This window comes from Myotis yumanensis, unplaced genomic scaffold, assembly GCF_028538775.1.
Source record: "Myotis yumanensis isolate MYYU_CA2020_CCGP unplaced genomic scaffold, mMyoYum1.0.hap1 SCAF_11, whole genome shotgun sequence".
In the NCBI taxonomy this organism is placed as follows: domain Eukaryota; kingdom Metazoa; phylum Chordata; class Mammalia; order Chiroptera; family Vespertilionidae; genus Myotis; species Myotis yumanensis.
The window spans coordinates 38,892,697-38,914,201 of record NW_027223762.1 but is presented as its reverse complement, the minus strand read 5'-3'; the positions used below and the strand labels follow the sequence as shown (position 1 = coordinate 38,914,201).

General features: G+C 39.5%; 1 protein-coding gene and 1 pseudogene across 1 annotated transcript; one reads left to right on the top strand and one right to left on the bottom strand.

Annotated features, from left to right (window-relative positions):
- Window positions 1-7,611: 7,611 nt before the first annotated feature.
- LOC139019957 (glyceraldehyde-3-phosphate dehydrogenase-like) lies at window positions 7,612-8,873 on the bottom strand. Its single transcript, XM_070429361.1, has one exon. The coding sequence runs from the start codon at window positions 8,806-8,808 to the stop codon at window positions 7,807-7,809; it is 1,002 nt and encodes a 333-aa protein (XP_070285462.1). The 5' UTR covers window positions 8,809-8,873; the 3' UTR covers window positions 7,612-7,806.
- Window positions 8,874-9,870: 997 nt separating this feature from the next.
- LOC139019647 (large ribosomal subunit protein eL39-like) lies at window positions 9,871-13,259 on the top strand (annotated as a pseudogene).
- The last annotated feature ends 8,246 nt before the right edge of the window (window positions 13,260-21,505 follow it).

Here is a 21,505-nt window from a genome sequence, read left to right as displayed (position 1 = left end):
ATTATATATACAGTGATTTTACTAGAGGAGGAAAATAATCTTATAAGGGGAACAGAAATGAAAAAGACAATTGTGTTTTTTCTATTTTATCATTCAGATGGATTAAGCAGCACTGACCTAGCACATTAGTCAAGATAATCTTTGTTATGCTACAGCAACAAGCAGCCCTCATATCTTAAAGGCTTATCCCAACCCAACCATAATTTTCCAATCATCTACTTATCCCAAGTAGGTTGATGGGACTCAGCTCCAAAAGACAAGTAGAGAGTGGGCTGTTTGGTGACTCTGATGTCTTGTAGCTGAACTTTCTGAAATATGTAGTCTCTTCATTTACTACGTCAGGAGAAGAGAGACAACAGAAAACCTGTAAGGACTTGACTTACAGAAGTGACACATGGCACTTCCCTTGATATTTCATTGGCAAGAACGAATGAAACAGCGAGGAGGAGGAAAAATGGTGGAAGCAAATAGAATGGTTGGTAGCACTCAGATCTCTGCCATATCCACCAGCCAAAGTATAAGACAGTAACATTATAAATGTTTCAATCATAACTCTAACTTCTTTATATGTTTGAATGTGGCCCCCAACATAATTAGCGACATATCTCTGTCAGAGCACTTCCTAAATCTTTTCCTTTCTTCTTCCCAATCTCAAACAGGTAATGTTGCATTCTACAATTCTTAAAAACATTGCTGTAAATAGCGAAGCTCATTATGAGGTTAAAATTTAAGTCAGCACTAACACAAACCCGTCTTTCCTCCCAAAGAGGAAAAATCCTTCACCTCTTCTCTCACTCAAGATTTTCCTGGACCTCAGCCACATCAGGGAGACGTCTCAAGTCTCGGAAGGGCAGCTCCATCGTCAGTGGACTCATCTCCTCTAATATAGTTTTGATAGGCTTAGCATCACTGGGCAAGCCACCCGCCACCTCTGCCTTGTGCAGAATTTGCATTATCTAAAGATCACTCTGTAAGCTACGGTCCATTCGCCTTGGCAAATACTGTTTAAATATAGCATCCATAAATAAATGTTAAATAATTCATGAACATAATTTTGTAAATTCTGCTAGGCCACACCTCTCTGGGGGCATATTTATGAACATGCGTCAGCCCGGAATCAATGTGTCTGCCAAGCTCCTCGCCTCTGAGGCAGAATTCCCACATCCAGCCCAAAATGCTGCAAACGGCTCCGATTCCCCTTCAGTAGTCATCCATCATACTGTCACTTTAATTCAGATGCTGCTACTTGTTTTAATAACATACATCTTACACAAAGAATATTGCTAACACAAGAATCTTGGGGTAGATTTTTACAACCTCATAAAACGGTATTAACCCTCTGATCCCTGATGCTCTTTCCACGCGGCACAGGCCTCTGGATGCTCTCCCTGCCCCCTCCGTTCCCTCCCATCTTCCTGATGCTTATCAATAACCTCTGCTCACGGGGGCTGAGGAGCACCAGGACCCGTGTCATCAATCACTGCAGTAAAAATATTATTCCTCCAGCATTGCCCTGAAGAATTATGGAAAGAATAAAAGTGTTATTGCAGGAATTATTTAGCAAACAATAGATGGATAAAATGTATTACGGTAAGTGTTAAATTATATCACCTCATTACGGAGAGCTGACTTCAGATAGCAGGAGAGTGGCTTGCTGCCTTTTCTAAGTAGTTGCGAAGAACAATGGGAATGGTCGACCACAAAAGACTTCCAAAGGAAACACCAGTCTATTAAGACTAGGCTATACTCTACTAAGGAGAAATTTGTTTGGGGCAATGATTTGAAATAAAAAAAAAAAATCTTCTCCTGGCCTGTTTTGAATATGAAGCTGAAATTTACACAAGGGCAGTGGAGGTTTCTATCTAGTTGTTGAATATAAGATGCTATTCTAGGAAAGAGATTCTTAAAGTCTGCCACACACCCCCTCCTCAGACCCCCTGCACACCCCTCTAAGCAGCGGTGGGGGAACTGTTTTATTGGTGAGGGAAATATACATCTTGCAACACTTAGGTTTTAGTCGGTTCTAGAAAAGTGTACCATGTCAATATTTGTAGCCTCTGCCATTGTTGGAAAAAAAATGTTCCTGAAATGTCAGATTAAGCTAATTACTAAAATTAGGCTTGCATTTTAAATACTATCAAGGATACCTAAACAAGGTTGGAAACCATGTTAATTTTTTAATTTTTTTTTTTACCAAGTAGTCTTTTATCAGTTAATGCAGATTTTTTTTTTTTTTTTTGGCATAATGTTACACTGGGCTCCTGGGATTCATTTGATCAACATGATTAAATTATTTCCTTACTCAGCTAGAAGGAAATTACTAGTTACCAGACATTATGTGTCTGTTAATTATGTGCAATAAGGCTCTCTCCTATCACACCAGCTCCTGCATTCATGTTCTGTGCATTTTAAAGGCATTACCATTAAAAGAATTTAAATATTGAAAATGGACAGCTATAATTTTGTTTCATCTATTTAATAAATAAGTAATCTGTGAAATCAGTGGTAGAAAGTGTTCTTTGCTGTATGTATCGGCGAAGACATTCTTAAGAAGAGCATACTGAAAGATTTTTTTGATTTCTATCTTCACAAAAGAATATTTCCCCGTCAGCTTTCCAGAGCAGTGGCCAGGTCCTCTATTATTGAATAGAGTGAATATGAGCATTGACAAAAAAAAAAAAAAAAATCTATGATTGTGTGACTCTTCAATGTAGAGTCGGCTCACGTGGGGGGTGTGGTGGAGCCAAATTTACATTTCCTCCTGTAGCTCAATCTACAATCTAAGGTTTCAAAAGATTTTTTTTTTTTAAAAAAAGAGACAACATATGGTAGCTGGGAGGCCTTATTTTGTCTCCTAATGAAATGATGTGCTTCTGTTTCATATTAAAGTGTTAATCGGTCTGAAATTAGGTCTCGCAAAAAGAATAGTGCTTTTAAAATGCTTAATATGATTCATTTTCTGCAGTCAAAACCAGATGACTTTTATTTTTGTATCAAAAAGAGAAAGTGGAAAGCAAGCTCTTCCTCCCCCGATGCCCCCATACTTCCCCCATCTGCCCAGGCTTGGGACCCAGAGCCAATAACCGGTTTATAGAACAGAAAGCTCTTCAGAGTGGGAGCTTGCACTGAAGCCTAGAAGGTTTTGTTTGAGTTTGAGAATCTTCATAGGTTTATGAAATCTCAACAAATATTTCAAAGAAGGAAGTTTCACATTTGAAGTAGGTGATCCTATTAGGCGCTGAGAGGCGGCGCCTTTGTTGTGGGCCCAGGCATCATTTCATGTGAGATAGAGCTGTGTCCCACTAATATGCCAAGACATCACTTTCATGCCAGGAACAGATAGGGCTGAACTTGTTTCATGCACTTTGGCTTTCATTGTTAATAATGAATGACGAAAGTTCAGAGGAGAGGAGCTAAGTGGATCCTGGGCTTTAAAAGAATGAATTTTAACTAACAGCATGCCGAGCTAGTCAGAAAACACTTAGATGGTCAGGAAAGAGAGCACAAAGAAAGAACTCATCCTGGAGGTCTGTCCACAGCCATCAATCTGCACGGAGCCCGCAGCTGTGACATTGGTGAGTCTCCTTGGGGAAGATTCCAGGGGGCCCAGGGTCATGTGACTGGCGCACCACCGAGGCCTGAGGGTTTTACCACCAGGGGGCACAAAATGGGAATCTCTTATTCTGTTCTCCCAGAAGGAAACAGATAGAAACAGGGACAAGAAAGGTGGTTAATATACTTTTAAACTTCAACAAATACAAATATTAACTAAATGAATGTGAGCTTTTCTAAGTCAAACCAACATTTGAAGCACTAGTTTTAATTTTAGAGAGAGGCAGGGAGAGGGAGAGTCATCGATGTGAGAGAGAAACATCCACCGGTTGCCTCCTATATGAGCCCCAACCAGGTATTGAATCCAAAACCCGGGTGCATGCCCTGATGGGGAATCAAACCCACCACCCTGTGGTGTACAGACAATGCTCCAACCAACTGAACCACACCAGCCAGAGACCCTAGAATACCTTCTTAATTTATTTCTTGCTTTCTTCCTTTCTTCTTCCTTCTTACCTTTTCCTTTCTTTTTCCTTCCCTCTTTTTGTCCTCCCTTTCCCCCCTCCTCCTTGCCTTCTTTCTCTTCTTTTCTTCCTTCCTTTCTTTCTTTGTTCCTTTATTTTACCTTATATTTAACTTTCTGGAGAAAGACCTCAATAACAAGGACACACATTCTGAAGATCATGTATACAGTATTCATTTTTATTTTATTTTATTGAGAGATTCCTTTCCGCTAGACATCTGATAAGCACCCAGGAGAGAAGAGTGAACAAAACAAATCCAGCCCCTTCTCTCATGGAGCAAAAAATCTAAGAATCTTAGAATCTAAGCTGCTGGGTTCAATGTGTTTTTCAGCTCAGTTTCCTGCATCATCTACCAACACAACTTGAGGGGATGAGAACTGATCATCATCAGTTCCACCAGGTGGATCATCAAAAATTTTATTATATTCAGTAGACTTGACATTTAAAACAAGAAAACAGACAAATTAGAAACTGAACATTTAGAAAAAAAAATTCAACAGTAAGGAATACAACCACATGATTTTGGAGTTTTAATGGAAAGTTGAATTATCCAAAATGTCAAATCCTCTGACCAACATGTTTGAGGTTTGCTTACCTATGGGTAGAGAGCAAAAAAGGTCCTGCACTGGTATTCAGGACATAGCAACTATAGCATGTCACCCTGGGACCTTGACCACTAAATGACCTTGACCACTTCCTGCCTATGACTGTCAATAGCCTGATCCATCATAATGGGTGTTTTATCACCTGCTTCCTATACCTCATTCAGTATGTAAATCAACAAAAATACTATACAAATAGAACTAATTATACTAGCATCTTTTGGTAGTCAAGAACCATCAAAATTTAAGTTCTGGATCTTCAAAGCCAAGATTGAGAAAAGAGCTCCTTGATCTTTGATCCCATATAAATTAGCACATTCTCAGTTTAGAGAAGTGCCCTAACTTTAGGCACTTCCCTGATATGCTAAGGCTGCTAATCTAGCATTCAAATCAAAGGATTCTTCTTGATAGTCAATTTACTAGGGGGGAAGATTCCACTTTAGTTGCCAGAATTTGCTTTAGCATATTCTCCCAGCCACATCCAGGTCACTGCAGACCAGCCTTACAAATATTCTCACTTTCAGGGTCCTTAAAACTGTAATATGAAACCTGAAACACTAATTTGAAAGAATATATGCACCACTATGTTCTTTGCAACATTATTTACAATAGCCAAGATTTGGAAGCAGTGCTAGCCTGTTAGTAGAGGAGTGGATTAAAAAGCTGTGGTACATTTACAGAATGGAATACAACTCAGCTGTAAAAAAAAAAAAAAAAAAAAAAAAAGGAAATCTTACCTTTTGTGACAGACAGCATGGATGGGCCTGTGTATTATTATGCTAAGTGAAATAAGCCAATCAGAGAAGGACAAGTACCATATGACTTACTTACCTGTGAAATCTAATGAACAAAATAAATTAACAAACAATATAGAAATAGACTCATAGATACAGAAAACAGACTAATAGCTAATAGAGAGAAGAAGGGTTGGGTGAAAAGATGAAGAGATTAAGCACAAAAAAACCCCTCATGATCACAGACAATGGTATGTTGATTACCAGAGGGAAAAGGGGGTGAGAGGAAGTAGAATAGGGACAAATGGTGATGAAAGGAAACTTGACTTGGAGTGGTGAACACACAATGTAATATACAGGTTATGCATTATAGAATTGTACACTTGAAACCTATGTAATTTTATTTATTTTTATTTTTTAAATATATTTTATTGATTTTTTACAGAGAGGAAGGGAGAGAGATAGAGAGTCAGAAACATTGATGAGGGAGAAACATCGATCAGCTGCCTCCTGCACATCCCCCATCGGGGACGTGCCCGCAACCCAGGCACATGCCCCTGACCGGAATCGAACCCGGGACCCTCCAGTCCACAGGCTGACCCTCCATCCACTGAGCCAAACTGGTTTCGGCGAAACCTATATAATTTTATTAACTAATGTCACCCCAATAAATTCAATAATTTTTAAAAAAATCTGTGAGGTGATACTGACAATCCTTTTCCCACCTTCGAAAGTTGAGCTGGTACAGATGGACCATGAGCTGATTATTAACTTGTATTTAGTGCCAGGCTACAAAATATAGGATATAACCCAGTTTAGCTTTGTTTTCCTATTAATTGAATCAACCAGTTGCCTCAGTGCCAAATCCATAGACTTGCCATACACGCCTTGCCAATTGTGCCTTTTATTCCCATGAGCATATTTTGATGACTAAATGTCTTTGCACATCTGAAATTGGTGTAAAGCTCTAGAAGGCTGAACTCAACTCAGTGCACACATTCAAGTGTCTTTGTGCAGAGTCGTTCTTCTATTTCAGCGGTTCTCAACCTGTGGGTCGCGACCCCTTTGGGGGTCAAACCACCCTTTCACAGGGGTTGCCTAAGATCATCGGAAAACACATATATAATTACATGTTGTTTTTGTGATTAATCACTCTGCTTTAATTATGTTCAATTTGTAACAATGAAATGGGGGGTCACCACAACATGAGGAACTGTATTAAAGGGTTGCGGCATTAGGAAGGTTGAAAACCACTGTTCTATTTGGTAAAATTGGCTTCCCAGTTTTCTGCAGCCCACATATCATAACAACAAATCCCAGAAAGTTTTTTCCCTGGCTCATGTATTTCCTGTTGTGTTTTGAATTTGGGATCCCACCATCCTCTTTCTCTGGAAATTGTCTTAGATGTTTAATTGGAAAGTCCCTTTATTTCCCTTGCTTGGCACATAAGAAGGTCTCTGTTCCCTTCCAGTTGTTTCTCCCATCTTGGAACCTAACTATGTGGCCCTTGAATTTTTACTTTACAATCTCTTGAAAAATCACTCCTTCCTTGTTAAAGAATACTACTGGAAATCCTTTCACCTTCTCTCTGCTTCTTGGTACTTAGAAAATTCCCTTTAGTTAACTAATCTAACCCTTAGTAGAATATTTTTATTTATTTATTTTAGGAAACTAAAACTCCTGAGGTGGGTGAGGGGCCTCATGCACTCCTTTTTGAGTGTGTCTTGCACACTTTCATGTAGGCAATTTCACAATATACATTAAACCTGAAAACCATGCCAGCCCTTTGCACAAGTGATTTCATTTCTGGCATTATCCAAAGGAAACATTTCTTCAAGTGTTCAGAGATGTACAAAATATCTTTATTTATAATAACAGAAATGTGAAATTTAGCTATTTATCAATAGATTAGTAAAATAAAATTCTTTATATTAATATGACAATGGTAGGTAGCATTAATGATAGACATAAAAATGAGTATTTACTTACATTTAATAATTTAATATATCTATGATATATTAAATAAAATCTTGCAAACACCCTCTATGTTTGATCAGTAAGTCTACTATCAATCTATTTATCTACATGATCTTTACCTATTGTCCTATCTCTTCAGTTAGAGCAAATAATGTTTACTTATGGTTGATGGAAGTATGAGTATATTTTTACTTTCTTCTTCTTTTTTTTTTTTTTTTTTTGGCTGGGTACAGTGAACTTTATTGATGGTGCACGACAAAGCCGGGCTCCGTAGGCCCCTCCCCTTCTCCAGGGGGTCTGGGATGGAAATGGTGGTCAGGAGATTCTCAGTGTGTCAGGGGTTCGATCTGGGGCAGGGACTCCCCACCAGTGGAGGGCCTCTCTTCCTCTCGCTGGGGCTGGTGGTCCAGGGGACTCTTACTCCTTGGAGGCCATGTGGACCATAAGGTCCACCACCCTGTTGCTGTAGCCGAATTCATTGTCATACCAGGAAACAAGCTTGACAAAGTGGTCATTGAGGGCGATGCCAGCCCCAGCATCAAAGGTGGAGGAGTGGGTGTCACTGTTAAAGTCGCAGGAGACCACCTGGTCCTCAGTGTAGCCCAGGATGCCCTTGAGGGGGCCCTCTGATGCCTGCTTCACTACCTTTTTGATATCATCGTATTTGGCAGCTTTCTCCAGGCGGCAGGTCAGATCCACCACCGACACATTGGGGGTGGGGACACGGAAGGCCATGCCGGTGAGCTTCCCATTCAGCTCAGGGATGACCTTGCCCACAGCCTTGGCAGCGCCAGTAGAAGCAGGGATGATGTTCTGGGCAGCCCCTCGGCCATCACGCCACAGCTTCCCAGAGGGGCCATCCACGGACTTCTGGGTGGCGGTGATGGCGTGGACTGTGGTCATGAGTCCCTCCTCGATGCCAAAGTTGTCATGGATGACCTTGGCCAGGGGGGCCAAGCAATTGGTGGTGCAGGAGGCATTGCTGACAATCTTGAGGGAGTTGTCATACTTGTCATGGTTCACACCCATCACAAACATGGGGGCATCCGCAGAAGGGGCAGAGATGATGACCCTCTTGGCTCCGCCCTTCAAGTGAGCCCCAGCCTTCTCCATGGTAGTGAAGACACCGGTGGACTCCACAACATACTCGGCACCAGCATCACCCCATTTGATGTTGGCGGGATCTCGCTCCTGGAAGATGGAGATGGACTTCCCGTTGATGACCAGCTTCCCGTTCTCAGCCTTGACTGTGCCCTTGAACTTGCCGTGAGTAGAGTCATACTGGAACATGTAGACCATGTAGTTGAGGTCAATGAAGGGGTCATTGATGGCGACAATATCCACTTTGCCAGAGTTAAAAGCAGCCCTGGTGACCAGGCGCCCAATGCGGCCAAATCCGTTCACTCCGACCTTCACCATCGTGTCTCAGGGTTGTGGCTGCTGGCACAGCGAGGAGGAGAGGCTGTCTGACGCACAGGGGAGCAGAGAGCCTTTTACTTTCTTCTTTACACATACTTTTCTTTTTGTAAGTTAGATATGTATTGGTTGGTGATTTTTAAAAAGCAACAAAGGTTAAAGGAAAATAAGAAGACCCCTGACCAGTGAAGGTCATGTGGGCACATTGGGCAATCATACCAAGTCTTGACCCACTCACCATTATCCTTTCAGGACCCAGAACCTCTATACACAACGTATAGCTTTACCTTTTAATCAGTGCATTATGTGGAGGAGGTACTCAGTGAATGGTTACTGAATTGAACAAAAAGAAATTATTTCCCTAGTGCACTTTGTACCTGTGTCATATAAATTCTAAGAAAAAAAGAACGCATTAAATGAATAATGAGTGTTATAACTTAGGTCATTAATACATACATATGGTAGATTGAATTATGGCTCCCAGTTCTTCACCATTCCCATGTCCATATCTCTGCCATATGACTTCACAGTTCCCCAGAGACAGAGCCACCTGCTGACCTTGAATATAACTTTATATATGTCTTGCCCATAGGATATTAGCGAACGTAACACAAGCAGAGGCTTAAAATGTGCATGCACAGTTCAGTTTTCTCTCTTGGGCTTCTGTCATCACCATGAGGAAATGATGCCTTGGTTAGTTCACTGGTCCAAGGAGCATGAGAAACATATGGAGAAGATTTGAATCCAATCTATAATTTAGAGCCATGCCCAGCTGAGCACAGACTCACTCAGTTAAAAAACTACCTTCACCCCCATGCCAGCCCAACAGCAGATGCGTGAATTGAGAATAAATGATTGTTGTTTTAATCTACTGAGTTTAAGGATGGTTTGTTACACAGCATCATTATGGAATTACCTGACCAATACAATACATTTACTAAATATTAAATTTTATTATATTAATAATTAGGTATGAGGTATTAATGAAACTTGATTTAAAAAGTGTCTAATTCCAACTATAGTAATGATCTCATCATAAGTTTGCATGGGATATCAATAATGATCATGTATTTCTGGAAAACTGACAAGAAAAGTTTAACATTTAAGAGCCAAAATGAACTGAGCCACTTCCTGGAAGACAATTTAGGCAAGGTTAGCCACCAGTTAAGCTTTAGTCATCCGAGGTAAGAATCAAATCTAAACAGGGTATAGTGTCTACATATGCTCACTAATTAGTCCTACATGTTCAGGTCTGGGTCCCTGAGAGAGAAGAAGTAGCAGTGCCTGGTGATAGATTGGGTGAAACACATGGGAAGCATAAGTCATGACTATCTGTGTGGGAACAGATATGAGATACCCTCTAGGGTTTCCCAAAATTTTGAGACAGAGAACACTGTGGAAGGTGTGCTTTCATAAAAGTGGTGACAAGACCCAGTATGACATGTAGTATACTATTGTTTAACATGACTCTATTTATGATGACTCCATTTGTTCTCATAGCCTAGTGAGGCATCAGGAAACTCAAGTTATAACGTGTCGTTTCACACCAGCAAGTGGAGACAAGACCTCATCGTGTTGCTGCCAAATGGGGTGTTCCAGTTGAGTTTATAACTAGTTCAAAATATCCAAACAGGCATTCGAGAAGTTTGATCAAATGAAATTCTCTTTTAATGTTTTTTTTTAACTTTGCAATGAAAATTGCTGTTCACAAGACTATAGTGACTCGAAAAATGAGGAGTAACATAGGGTAGCCAGAGAGAGAAATCAAAGCATCAGTGAAGGTGTTCAGCATCTGAAAAACATCAAGGAAAAATGGGAAGAAAATAGCTCTTACTTATTCCATAAATTGAAAACAGAACTGCCCTTGTCTTTATTTTGAAACACTATTTTTTAATATATAAAATAGTGGCAGTAGACTGATTTAACATGTTCTACTGAGTTCTATTGAACTCCTACTTTCAAAAAAAATTCCGTTTGTTTTTGGTAAGATTTGAATGAACGGGTCTTAAGTATGTGGACGCCAAAAATTAAAATGTTACCTAAACTTTGACCAATTGTTTTAATATACACCAAACAATGTTCATTAATTCTTTTATAGTCTTTTTGACCTACCCTGTCTGTATGTTAATCATTTTCTTGTTGTGCCAATATTGTTTGCATAACAGTAGGTTGATAATTTATGTTTTTTATTAAAAGGTGTCTGTGGAAAAGAGATTTACCATGACTCTTCAGAAAATTATATTTTTAATCAGCTGTAGAAATTCATAGCACTTCCTACATATGGGACACCTTATTACAATGATCCAAACAGACCAAAGTCAACAAATAATCTTGTCTGTCTATTGTTAATTCTTAGAAGAACAAACATATGTTTTGAGTGTCATTACTGCTAAATTAGCACAAGCAATTAGCCATTCTAGGAGGATAAAATAAAAATGCAGAGCACTATAGTATAATTACTATTTGCATTTAAATTGTGTGTTATACTTTTCTAACATCATGGAGTGATAGTAAAGTCTAACACTTACTGAGTTCCTTCTGTGTCACTAAGTAAAGGGATTATCTCAGTTAATCTTCACAACAACCTCATGATAAAGATACTATTATTAGAGTATAATATTTTTCATATAAAGAAACTGAGGCTTGGAGAGACAAAATCTCTTGTGTAAGTTTCTAGAAACTACTCAGCAGAAGCAAAGATTTAAACCGGGCAAGTTTGACTTTATCACCCAAGTTCTACAGAATGCTTTTATTATTAACCTGCTAATATTAGGTTTAAGTTAATTTTGACATCACAAAGTTCAATTATATCATTCATAAAGAAAATTCCATCATTCAAAGGAAATAACTCTTCAGTAAATAGTTCATGAGGTGATTGTGAAGGGAGGAACAAAGGATTTATCCAAAACAAAATATATCACTTATATTTTTCACCAACATAGCAATCATGGATATGCATAGTGGTACCCCAAAGGTGACTTTTTCTTTCTTAAAGTAATTTATTTAAAGTTACTTTCTTAAAATAATTTAAAACAAAAACAACTTTGAAGGGCATGTACCATAGCTCATTCGTGTTCAAATTTCCAGGATATAAAAATATATGGAATGATGACACATGCACAAATTGGAGGTCACATGCTATGGCCACAAGGCCTGAAACACAAGCATTCATGTATCATTTCATGGGTATTTACTGAGCGCCTACAATGTGCATTGTTCTTGGTATGAAGATACAGCAATGTCAGACAAACCTTTGCCCTCATGGAGCTTACATTTTAGTAGAGAAACAGAAAAACAAAACAAATGTTCAAGATCTATGACGAAAAATAATGGAGGTTAATAGATAGTGATGGAGGCAATAAGATTGCAATTTTACTAGGCGAAAAAGGCTGTGATGTCATAGCTTCTAGTTAGGTTAAAGTTGCATGAAGCAGAGCAGTGTCATGTCTATCTTGGCACTACCCTTATCCAAGGTGGCAAAGAAGTCTTGATTGATAGACGAACTGCATTGCAGTATTAACTGATTACTCCCTGTGAATGAGTGTGTAAAACTAATAGAATTTACAAGTCTTGCTCACGTGGAGCTTACTAAAGAATTGGAAGGAATAAGATACATACATACTAGGGTAAAAGGGAGGGGAAATGCATGTTTATTGCACCCATCTTGACAATGTTGTTCAATCAGCAGTGCAGAAGGGAGGATCCCTGGACCCTGGGATAAGGTGGGACAAGACAGGTTTCCTGGGGGAAGAAAATATTGAGTTTAGGCTTTAAAAATGGGTAGAATTTGATTAGGCAGAGATGTGTTGTCTTTTCTAGAAGACTGTGAGCCTCCAGGGACTAGACTACACCTGTCCTTTTACTGGCCTCTTTTCATATCTATATTCTAGAAATCATCTTCTCCTGGGGAACTGTTTGAAACCATTTCCAGAGGTCTTAGGGAAGGCAGAGGTATAAGAAATGTGATGAAACAGAGTCAAACTAAGGGCAAGATGTGGGGCTTAGGTTCCTTCCAGCCACCGGATCTTAGACATGGCACCTAACCTCTCTGAGCCTCAGTATTCTCATAAAAAAAAGGCATAACAATAATTGCTCTGCCTCCTTCTCAGGACTAAACAGGAAGCAGTAAAGATAGCGGGTATTCTTGGTGATTGTAAAGTGCTATAAGGCATTGGGGGCTGACAGACCCTCTTGCATAAGAATAAACAACTCAAAATAGACATGTCTTACGGGGGTCTTAGAAGTCACTTCATCATTCTCTCCACCATAGTGGTGCATGCAGTTGACTCTTCTTTGCAATACCTTCTCACAAGACTTTCAGGATCAAGAGGTTCCTGGACAAGAAACAACAGCAGAATTAACCCATTACCCAATGGATTAGGATAAAAATGGATAATAAAATAAGGTACAACTCCAACAGGAGACATTGGAGAAGAACCAAGCTAGGACTATAAGAAGTTGCACATGAGATGGCGCCCATACTTATGCTGCATCCAGGTGCTTGCCTCTTACCATATCCCTGAAAAGTTCACTACAATCTGGACAGTAGGGTGTATTTTATTGGGAAATTATTAGAAGAATGATTTTTCTCTTTGTTAATATGTTTCTGCACTAGTAGGTTGGTTCAGTAATAAATATGTGAGATCATTAAAAAAAAAGTCACCGTATCCAATTCCTAAATGTTGCAGTTTAAGGAACCTGAGTCTTGGGGAGGTTAAGAGACTATACTGCTTACTAGTTAGTGGAAAAACCTCCCTTCAAGTTTCTAGACTCTCAATGCTCTTCCTACCATATACTATTGCTTGAGTCATGGTATCGCACCAACATTAAAGGAAAAATGCATTAAAGGGATAAAACTGCCAACTAGCTTAACTTTAGATGTACAATTACTTTTGTGGTCCCATCCCACGTCCCGTATCCTATTTGCTCTAGAGATAGTATTTTAGCCAGTGCCTTTGCGGTGTCACTACCTCCCACCACAAGCGGTTTCCATGTGGCAAGACAGTAAGACTTATAGCAGACTAAACTGAGAGAGTGTTACCTACTTAAACTGTTTTTCTGACTTAATAAGAATTTTTCATCTACAGCAAGCCATTTTAAAATATTGTCTATACACAAACAGTCACTCTGAATAATAGGTCTGCACACAGTAAATGTCACCTCCCTAAATCACACGGGACCTCGGCGGCACGGCGGGGAAGGCTCCACAGCAGTTTAAACTTCAGCCTCCCATTTATTATGGATGCGTTTATAAATCTCGGAGGGCACTTTTCCGCCTCCTGGGAAATCCAAAAACGGTGCCGTTGTTTGTCAGGGTGACTTGTCCTGAATGTTGAGGTCCTGGCCATCCTTCTTACACCCAGATCCCATTTGGTTCCAAAATGGGTCGGCCAAGGTTGCTGTCAAAGGTGCCATTTTCTCATCTTGAATGACGAGAGAAAATTCTGTCCCGGAAAAAAGTAGATGGGGGCTTTGAAAACTGGGGTGTGTGAAATGCATGTAGGAGCCTTCTTCCTTCCTTCCTCCCCCCCCCCTTTTACCTTGAATAAATGATCTTCTCTACAAAAGAGCTTTGAGTTTCTCACACGAGGGAAGCAAAAGACAGCTTACACAGCAATGGCATTGAAAAACTCCTTAGCCGCTCCCATCTGTCTTGGTTAGTAGGAATACTTAGGCATTAAGTGGAGAAAAGGAGAATCCATCAATAGTTAATAACTGACCTTAAGATGGGAATTCAAAGTTCACCACAATTACACCCAAGTGTCAGAGAACACACATGGGACGTTATCAATATATTTGACTACAAGAGCCTGGGATGGCAAATTTAAATACCATCAGAAAAAGAGCTGGACATTCCTTTTAATGAGAAAATATTGTTACCATATTCAGCAGCCCATACTAAGATAGTCAAAACCAAAATTCTCAGATGAGAACAAATGGGGAAAGGTAAGCATAATCTACAAGAGCAAGTCTGAGTCAGTCTGAAATCCTATCATGTGGCCAGTTTGTAAACAAATTGTTTCCTAGGTTCAAAGGGAGACTAGACTGTATGTTACAGGTGGAAATGAGGTTAGGCAAAAGACTAAAAGAAAATATGTTTGGCCCTGGTCGGTGTGGCTCAGTTGGTTGGAGCATCATCCAGTGCACCAGAAGGTCGCGGGTTCGATTCCCAGTCAGAGCACATACTTGGTTTCAGGTTCTGTCCCCCATCACGGCATGTGTGTGGGGCAACTGATTGATGTATCTCTCTCACATCAATGTTTCTATTTCTCCCTTTCTCCCTCTCTAAAATCAATGCAAAAAATAGGTGAGATTTAAAGAAAAAAAAAGAAAAGAAATGTAGCATGTACCAAAAAATGTATAGGCATAATTTGAATAATTATAAAGGCAATGTTTTTTTAAAATACACTTTATTTTCAAAATTGAGCTATCAGCTATTAAAGTGTGTATACATTTTGGGGGGGGCCACCCTATCTGTATATTTGTGCAGAGATGCTTGACATGGATTTTCATCAGAGGAATGCAACTTAAAATCACAGTGATTTATCACTACATTAAAATGGCTAAAATTTAAAAGGCTACCAACCCCAAATGCAGGACAACTGGAATTCTCTCATACACTGATGCTGGGAGTATAAAATGATACAACCTTTGTGGAGAGCCATTTGTCAGTTTCTTAAAAAGTTAAACACACATATACCTTATGACCCAGCTATTTTATTTCTTGTTATTTATTTTGAAGATATAAAAAAATCCATATGTTTATAAAGAGATTTACACAAGGATAGTCATAGTAGCTTTATCCAGAATGGCAAAACTTTAGCAACAGCTTAAATGCTCATCAAAAGGAGTGATAAACTTTTATGTCACATTCCTAGAATGGAATACTGATCAACAATAAAAATAATAAATAAATGAATCACAGGTACTTATGAGTACATGAATCTCATAAATATGTTGAGCAAAATAAGCTGCATTTATATAAAGTTCAAGAACAGGCAAGACTAGTCAATGGGAATAGGAATCAGAATAGTGGTTTCCTCTTGGTGAGGAGGGGGACAAAAGAAAGACATGAGAACATTTTCCAGGGAGAGAATGATGCTTGGTGTTGGTTGTTAGCTGCATGGGTGTGTACACACAAACTCAACTTTAGACTAATTTCTGCTCATTTGATATATGTAATTATAGCTCAATTAAATAAAAAGAAAATATGTGTAGATTAAGAACTGTGAGGCTAATTATCTTCCAGGTATTTGCTGTTATAAATCCTTACTACTCAAAGGGTGGTCCACAGGGTAGCTGCGTCAACTGAGTGATGCAGGATTCAGTTCAGCCACAGCCCAGAATATGCAATCTAGTGTGAAGCCCAGAAGAGTTATATACATTAGTCTCCCCTGGTAGGTATCAAAGTTGATAGGACTCAACCATCCATCAACACAGCCATGGTTACAAAATGAAAATGAATTATTTCTATATGTTGGAGGGGGTCTTTTAAAAAACAAGAAGCAAGGTACAAAAATATTCTCAATGAAAGGGAAAAATGATTGCATTGCAGATACCACCAGTTGCCTATCCAGAACCCAGTCTTCTTTTCTTTCTTACCAATAGAACCTGGGTTTATTCTGGGTCACAATGCATCCAGCTAAAATACTCCACTTCCATGTCTCTCTCACAACTACTGATGTGAATGAAATGTGAAGAGAATTTATTATGTGGGGATTCCTGGAAAGCCCCTTAAAGTGCTGAGTATATAGGTAGTTCACACTTTTGTCTATAACCCCCATTTCTCCTTCTGGGCAGAACATGGATGCGATAACCCAAGTGCCAACTGCCATCTTGAACAATGTGGAGCTTTTAAGGCCTACCAACCCTGGACAAAATTATGAATCTCTATTCTGTGCCAGGCTCTTCTGTTGGATACAGCTTAATCTAATTCTAAGTGGCACTGGTACGTTAAAAATAAGCAACTATTTAGTTAGATTTACAAGCCTTTAACATTTCTTTCTGTCATAGCTCCTGGTTTGGAGGTTTGCCCCTTAGAATCATACAAGTTTAGAGCTGAAAGAAACTTTAGAGAACATCTAGGCAAAATGTCTCATATTATAAGTAAATCAAGAGAGAGTTTCAGTGATTTGGCCAAGACTTTGCCAGAAGCTACTTATCAAATATTCATTACTATCAACATGTATTAAATACACATTGTTATGCCTGCCAGCGAGACACTTTCCAGTATCCAGAAGGTTAGTCTTCTTTCTAGGATGCCTCATGTGCCCATCAATGTATTGCCTTTCCTTGTTTAAATCTATAAAGAAGTGTAGCTTAATATATACTTTAATAATAAAAATATTAGGGAGAGAACCTTGTCTTTTTAAGCTCTGCCATATCTCCCATAATAAATATGGGCTGACAGAGAGTCAATGATCATTTTTATTCTGTGTGTGTGTGCGTGTGTGTTTGTGTGTGTTTGTGTGTGCGCGCGCTTCCAGGAGAAAGTGATAGTGTGAAAGCCATTTTTTTAGAGAAAGCATCTCAAACTGCTGAAGGAGAATGATGCCTGACAAGCATTTCCTTTATTGAATAATCCAGTTTACAAATGCTTCCAGAAAGACTGAGGGGATGTGACTAGGTTAAAAATATGACAACCACAATCAAAGCCCAGATGAAAAGTGTGCTGTGAGTCATAAAAGTAGGGACAAGAAGTTTCTCCTCTTTGAACTCAACTATTTGAGTAGCTCTTCTGGTCTAGATACATAACTGTTCTCCTTTATAACAAAACCCCATTCAGGAAAAAAAGGAGAGGGTTGAATTGCTCTAAGTACTTTGCAAGATCTGCTACTTGGGTGTGTTTGGAAGATTCTAAAGCTTTGCAACCCGCTCAGGCTGACAGCTGAAAGTAAATCAAGGCAGCAGTTGGGGAAAAGGCACTTGAGTAGGCAACTTGGCTGTTTCATGGATCCTTACAGGGAATATAGGCAGGCTGGGGCATTTTTGTCTTAGCAATTACTACTGAGATTCACCATTGCAGTGATCCATGGGGATTCGCTGAAAAGGTTAATGGCATCTGTCAGATTTACAGGGTACAACAAGGAAGTTGGCACATTCCCTGGTGCGAGATGTAATGTCACCTGTGTGGGCTGAGCAGTCCACATTCATTACCATTCATTGGCCAAACGGCCCAGGTTTTAACCAGCCTTGGAATGCAATCCATCAACAGTTGAGCATTCAGAGCAAGAAAAGTGGCAAGGGAGATTGCGAGAGAGATGACAATAGAACAAGCATACTAGTGTCCCACTACCAGCTGATGGACCTTCTGAGAAAATTTAGAGATCAGTGCCTGCAATGAAAAGTTGAGACAGTATAAGATCAAGGAGAAAATAAATATCCAGACCCTGTAATGCAACTCTTTTAAAAATAACGCCATTAATGCACCCACAGGCATCCCACTAGAGCTCCGTGTAAAGCCGTTGTTTCCCATGCATTCGTTCTACACCGAGTTTTCAAAAAGCTGTTTAGGTTTGTGTAAATATGTGACTCTAATTGGCTTTCCAATTTCACAGCTTATCAAAGGCAGAAAGGGGGGCTCACCGACATTGCAAAGACAATGAGCACATTTGATGCAATGGTCTATGATTCTCCTCAATGTTTTTAACCCACTATTGGAGAAACAGATGGTTAGGTCTTCAAGGAAGCTTAAAACAGAAACTGAGCTTACACAAAACTGCTCAGCTATCAAATGGGGCAAATCTATGCTATCATCCCCAAATCACAACCTATCAGGGGAAGGATTTAGCTCCGCAGAAAGATATTTACCAGGAAGCTTGCTGGAGAAGAGAAGGGCATGCTTTGCTAAACCAGATGCATGTTATTTTTCCTGAATCCAAGATTTATGAAAGCAGTATGCTCATATTTCTCCATATACAGTAATTGGAACTCATTATGCTAATTGTATTTCCATTATCACTAATTAACAATCAGAGTGACCTGGCCCACAGTCTAATTTGTCTTTAATCTGTTTTTGTATAGGGAGTTTTACCCTGTAATTTCAAGGTGATAATTCTATTCAGTGCAACATTATGAATTGCAGAAGGTAACACTTTTTGGATGCTTGATGCTATCTTCTTGGAACTGTTCGGGGTAAAACGGAAAAGCAAATGGATATACTTGCATATGCCCTCTCACTGATGAAGTAGATGCTTAACCCATGACATTAGGAGGATCCTTCATAATTCTTGCTCAGATTGTATGTCTGATCAAAGTGATGGGATAGTTGCCCATACTCCAACGGCAGCTCTCAATGTAAAATATGTATTACTGAGTCTAAGAAGCAGTTGACATTTGCTGTCATCAAGAAGGAAAAAGGGTGTTTCTTATAACTTTTAATGATTAGTTACCACCTTATAAATATTTTCATGTGTCAAATCTCTTGTAAAGAGAAAAATAATAGGGCAGGATCATCCAGAAACTTGTTTCTCATAAAAATGAGATATCGAAGGGAGAGATGAGATACATGTATAGTACCCCCTCTCAGAGGATATGTTTATTTATTTATTTTTTTAGCCAGGCAGATTTATAGTAGTGGGACGGTATGGGGTAAGGGAGCTGAATTTGGAGCCCAAGGTTCTGAGTTCAAGTTCAATTTCAAGGCTCAATAGAAAGCACCACTCTTCCTCTGAATTTTTGTTTCCTCGTCTTTACAATTGAGATAATACATTTGAGGTAAATCATTGGGACATCATTAAGCAGGTTTAAGAGTGAGGACTTGGGAATCAGACTGAGTTCAAATTTGGATTCCATTACATATTAGTTGGTAGCCTTAGTAAAGCCTCAGTTTTCAAAATATATTTAAAATTGAGCCTAACAATAGTTCTCTCTTCACATACATGTTTTGAGGTTAAACTAATAAAGATTAATCTGTATAAGATGCTTTGGCCAATCCCTGGCTCATGGTTAGCATATAACAAAGGCTAGCTCTGATTTGGGGGATGCAGTCATGTTAACGTGCTTGGTAAACATTCAACAGGGGTTGGTGGGCTTGTGATGATTCTGATGTGTTGCTTTATTCTGGGGAGTGAAGTGAATATTACCACTTCAATCACTGATCCATTGTGAATAAAAGACTTCTCTTGGGGATGACTGAAAATCGTATTGGGGGAGGGGGGATAAAGGAGAGAGAGCCCTAAGAAAAAGGCACATGAGAAATTAATTTTAGAAAATATCCCTCTACTTATTCTAAGAAAGCTCAGAAATTTCAGATCTACCTTCTCATACACTGATTTTCAATCTGAGTAAGCAATGCCCTAAATGACCTCTAGTCCTGCAGGTTCCACCAGGTCTATCTTCTTAGCCTGATTAACATGGTTTACCTTTGGGTGTCTTTCAGAGAACCACTGAAGTAGCAACTTTGAGGTGTTTTTTAAAACAAAGCAAAAAAGAAGTGCTTCTGTGATATTCTACTCCCGTGGCCTCCCAGCCCTCTGCAAATACTTGAGAACCAGTTGGATCACCATGCTTCTTCCGGATAGAGTTTTCATATTCCCAGGAAGTCCTGTTCCTTGATTTGGCCTCTTCTTCTACTTGACAGGGAGATTTTTCTGAATCCCAAGGTCAGATATAATTGTAGCTCTATGGCTTATCCTGGTTTCACAGGCTATAAAAAATGTATTTGCTCTTCCTTGTCCGTGGTATAAATCACAGGATATCACCTAATCAACAAAATAATCTTAATCAATGCTTCACCGTCTGGCTTTCCATAACAATTCCAAATCCCTGTCGGTGTTTTCTATCTTCCCTTCTGTTAGACCAGATGGTGCTTGTTCTAGCCTCTTTGTAAAAAATCTTTTTCTGACCATCGTACTCTGTCCAAAGATCATTGTAGGAAACCCCTCCTGCTATCTGCAGCAGTGACCCTGTCCTACCTGTTAAATACTGCAGCCTTTGCCAATGACGATAACTTCTAAACCGGAGCTTTCTTCCAAAGTCACTGACTGGTGAGTCCATAATTATTTGATAACACAACCACTTTGGTCTTCACATATCCAGTGTGAGCTCTCTTCTTCAGGTAGAAGCAAAGTCCAGCTGGAGCCCTGACCGGTTTGGCTCAGTGGATAGAGCCTCGGCCTGTGGACTCAAGGGTCCCACATTCGATTCCGGTCAAGGGCATGTACCTTGGTTGCGGGCACATCCCCAGTAGGGGGTGTGCAGGAGGCAACTGATCGATGCTTCTCTCTCATTGATGTTTCTAACTCTCTATCCCTCTCTCTTCCTCTCTGTAAAAAATCAATAAAATATATTTTTTTTAAAAAAGTCCAAAACTGGAGTCTTTCCCATAAGGCACGAAGCTCTCCAACAAGGAGAGTATGCAATCGGCACCCACCAGTAATCACGATGTCTTCCACCCTATTGTACTAAAAGGAAAAGTGGTTCTCAACCTGTGGGTCATGACCTCTTTGGCGGTCGAACGACCCTTTCACAGGGGTTGCCTAAGACCATCCTGCATATCAGATATTTACATTATGATTCATAACAGTAGCAATATTACAGTTATGAAGTAGCAACGAAAATAATTTTATGATTGGGTCACAACATGAGGAACTGTATTTAAAGTGCCAGAAGGTTGAGAACCACTGCGTCTACATTGAAGGAGCTGGACCATTATGTTTTCCTCACATACAGCGTCATCACATAATTATTTTAATCTTTC

What these genes read in the sequence shown, in the direction of transcription:
- LOC139019957 (XM_070429361.1), bottom strand. Translation starts at nt 8,808, where the DNA reads ATGGTGAAGGTCGGAGTGAACGGATTTGGCCGCATTGGGCGCCTGGTC.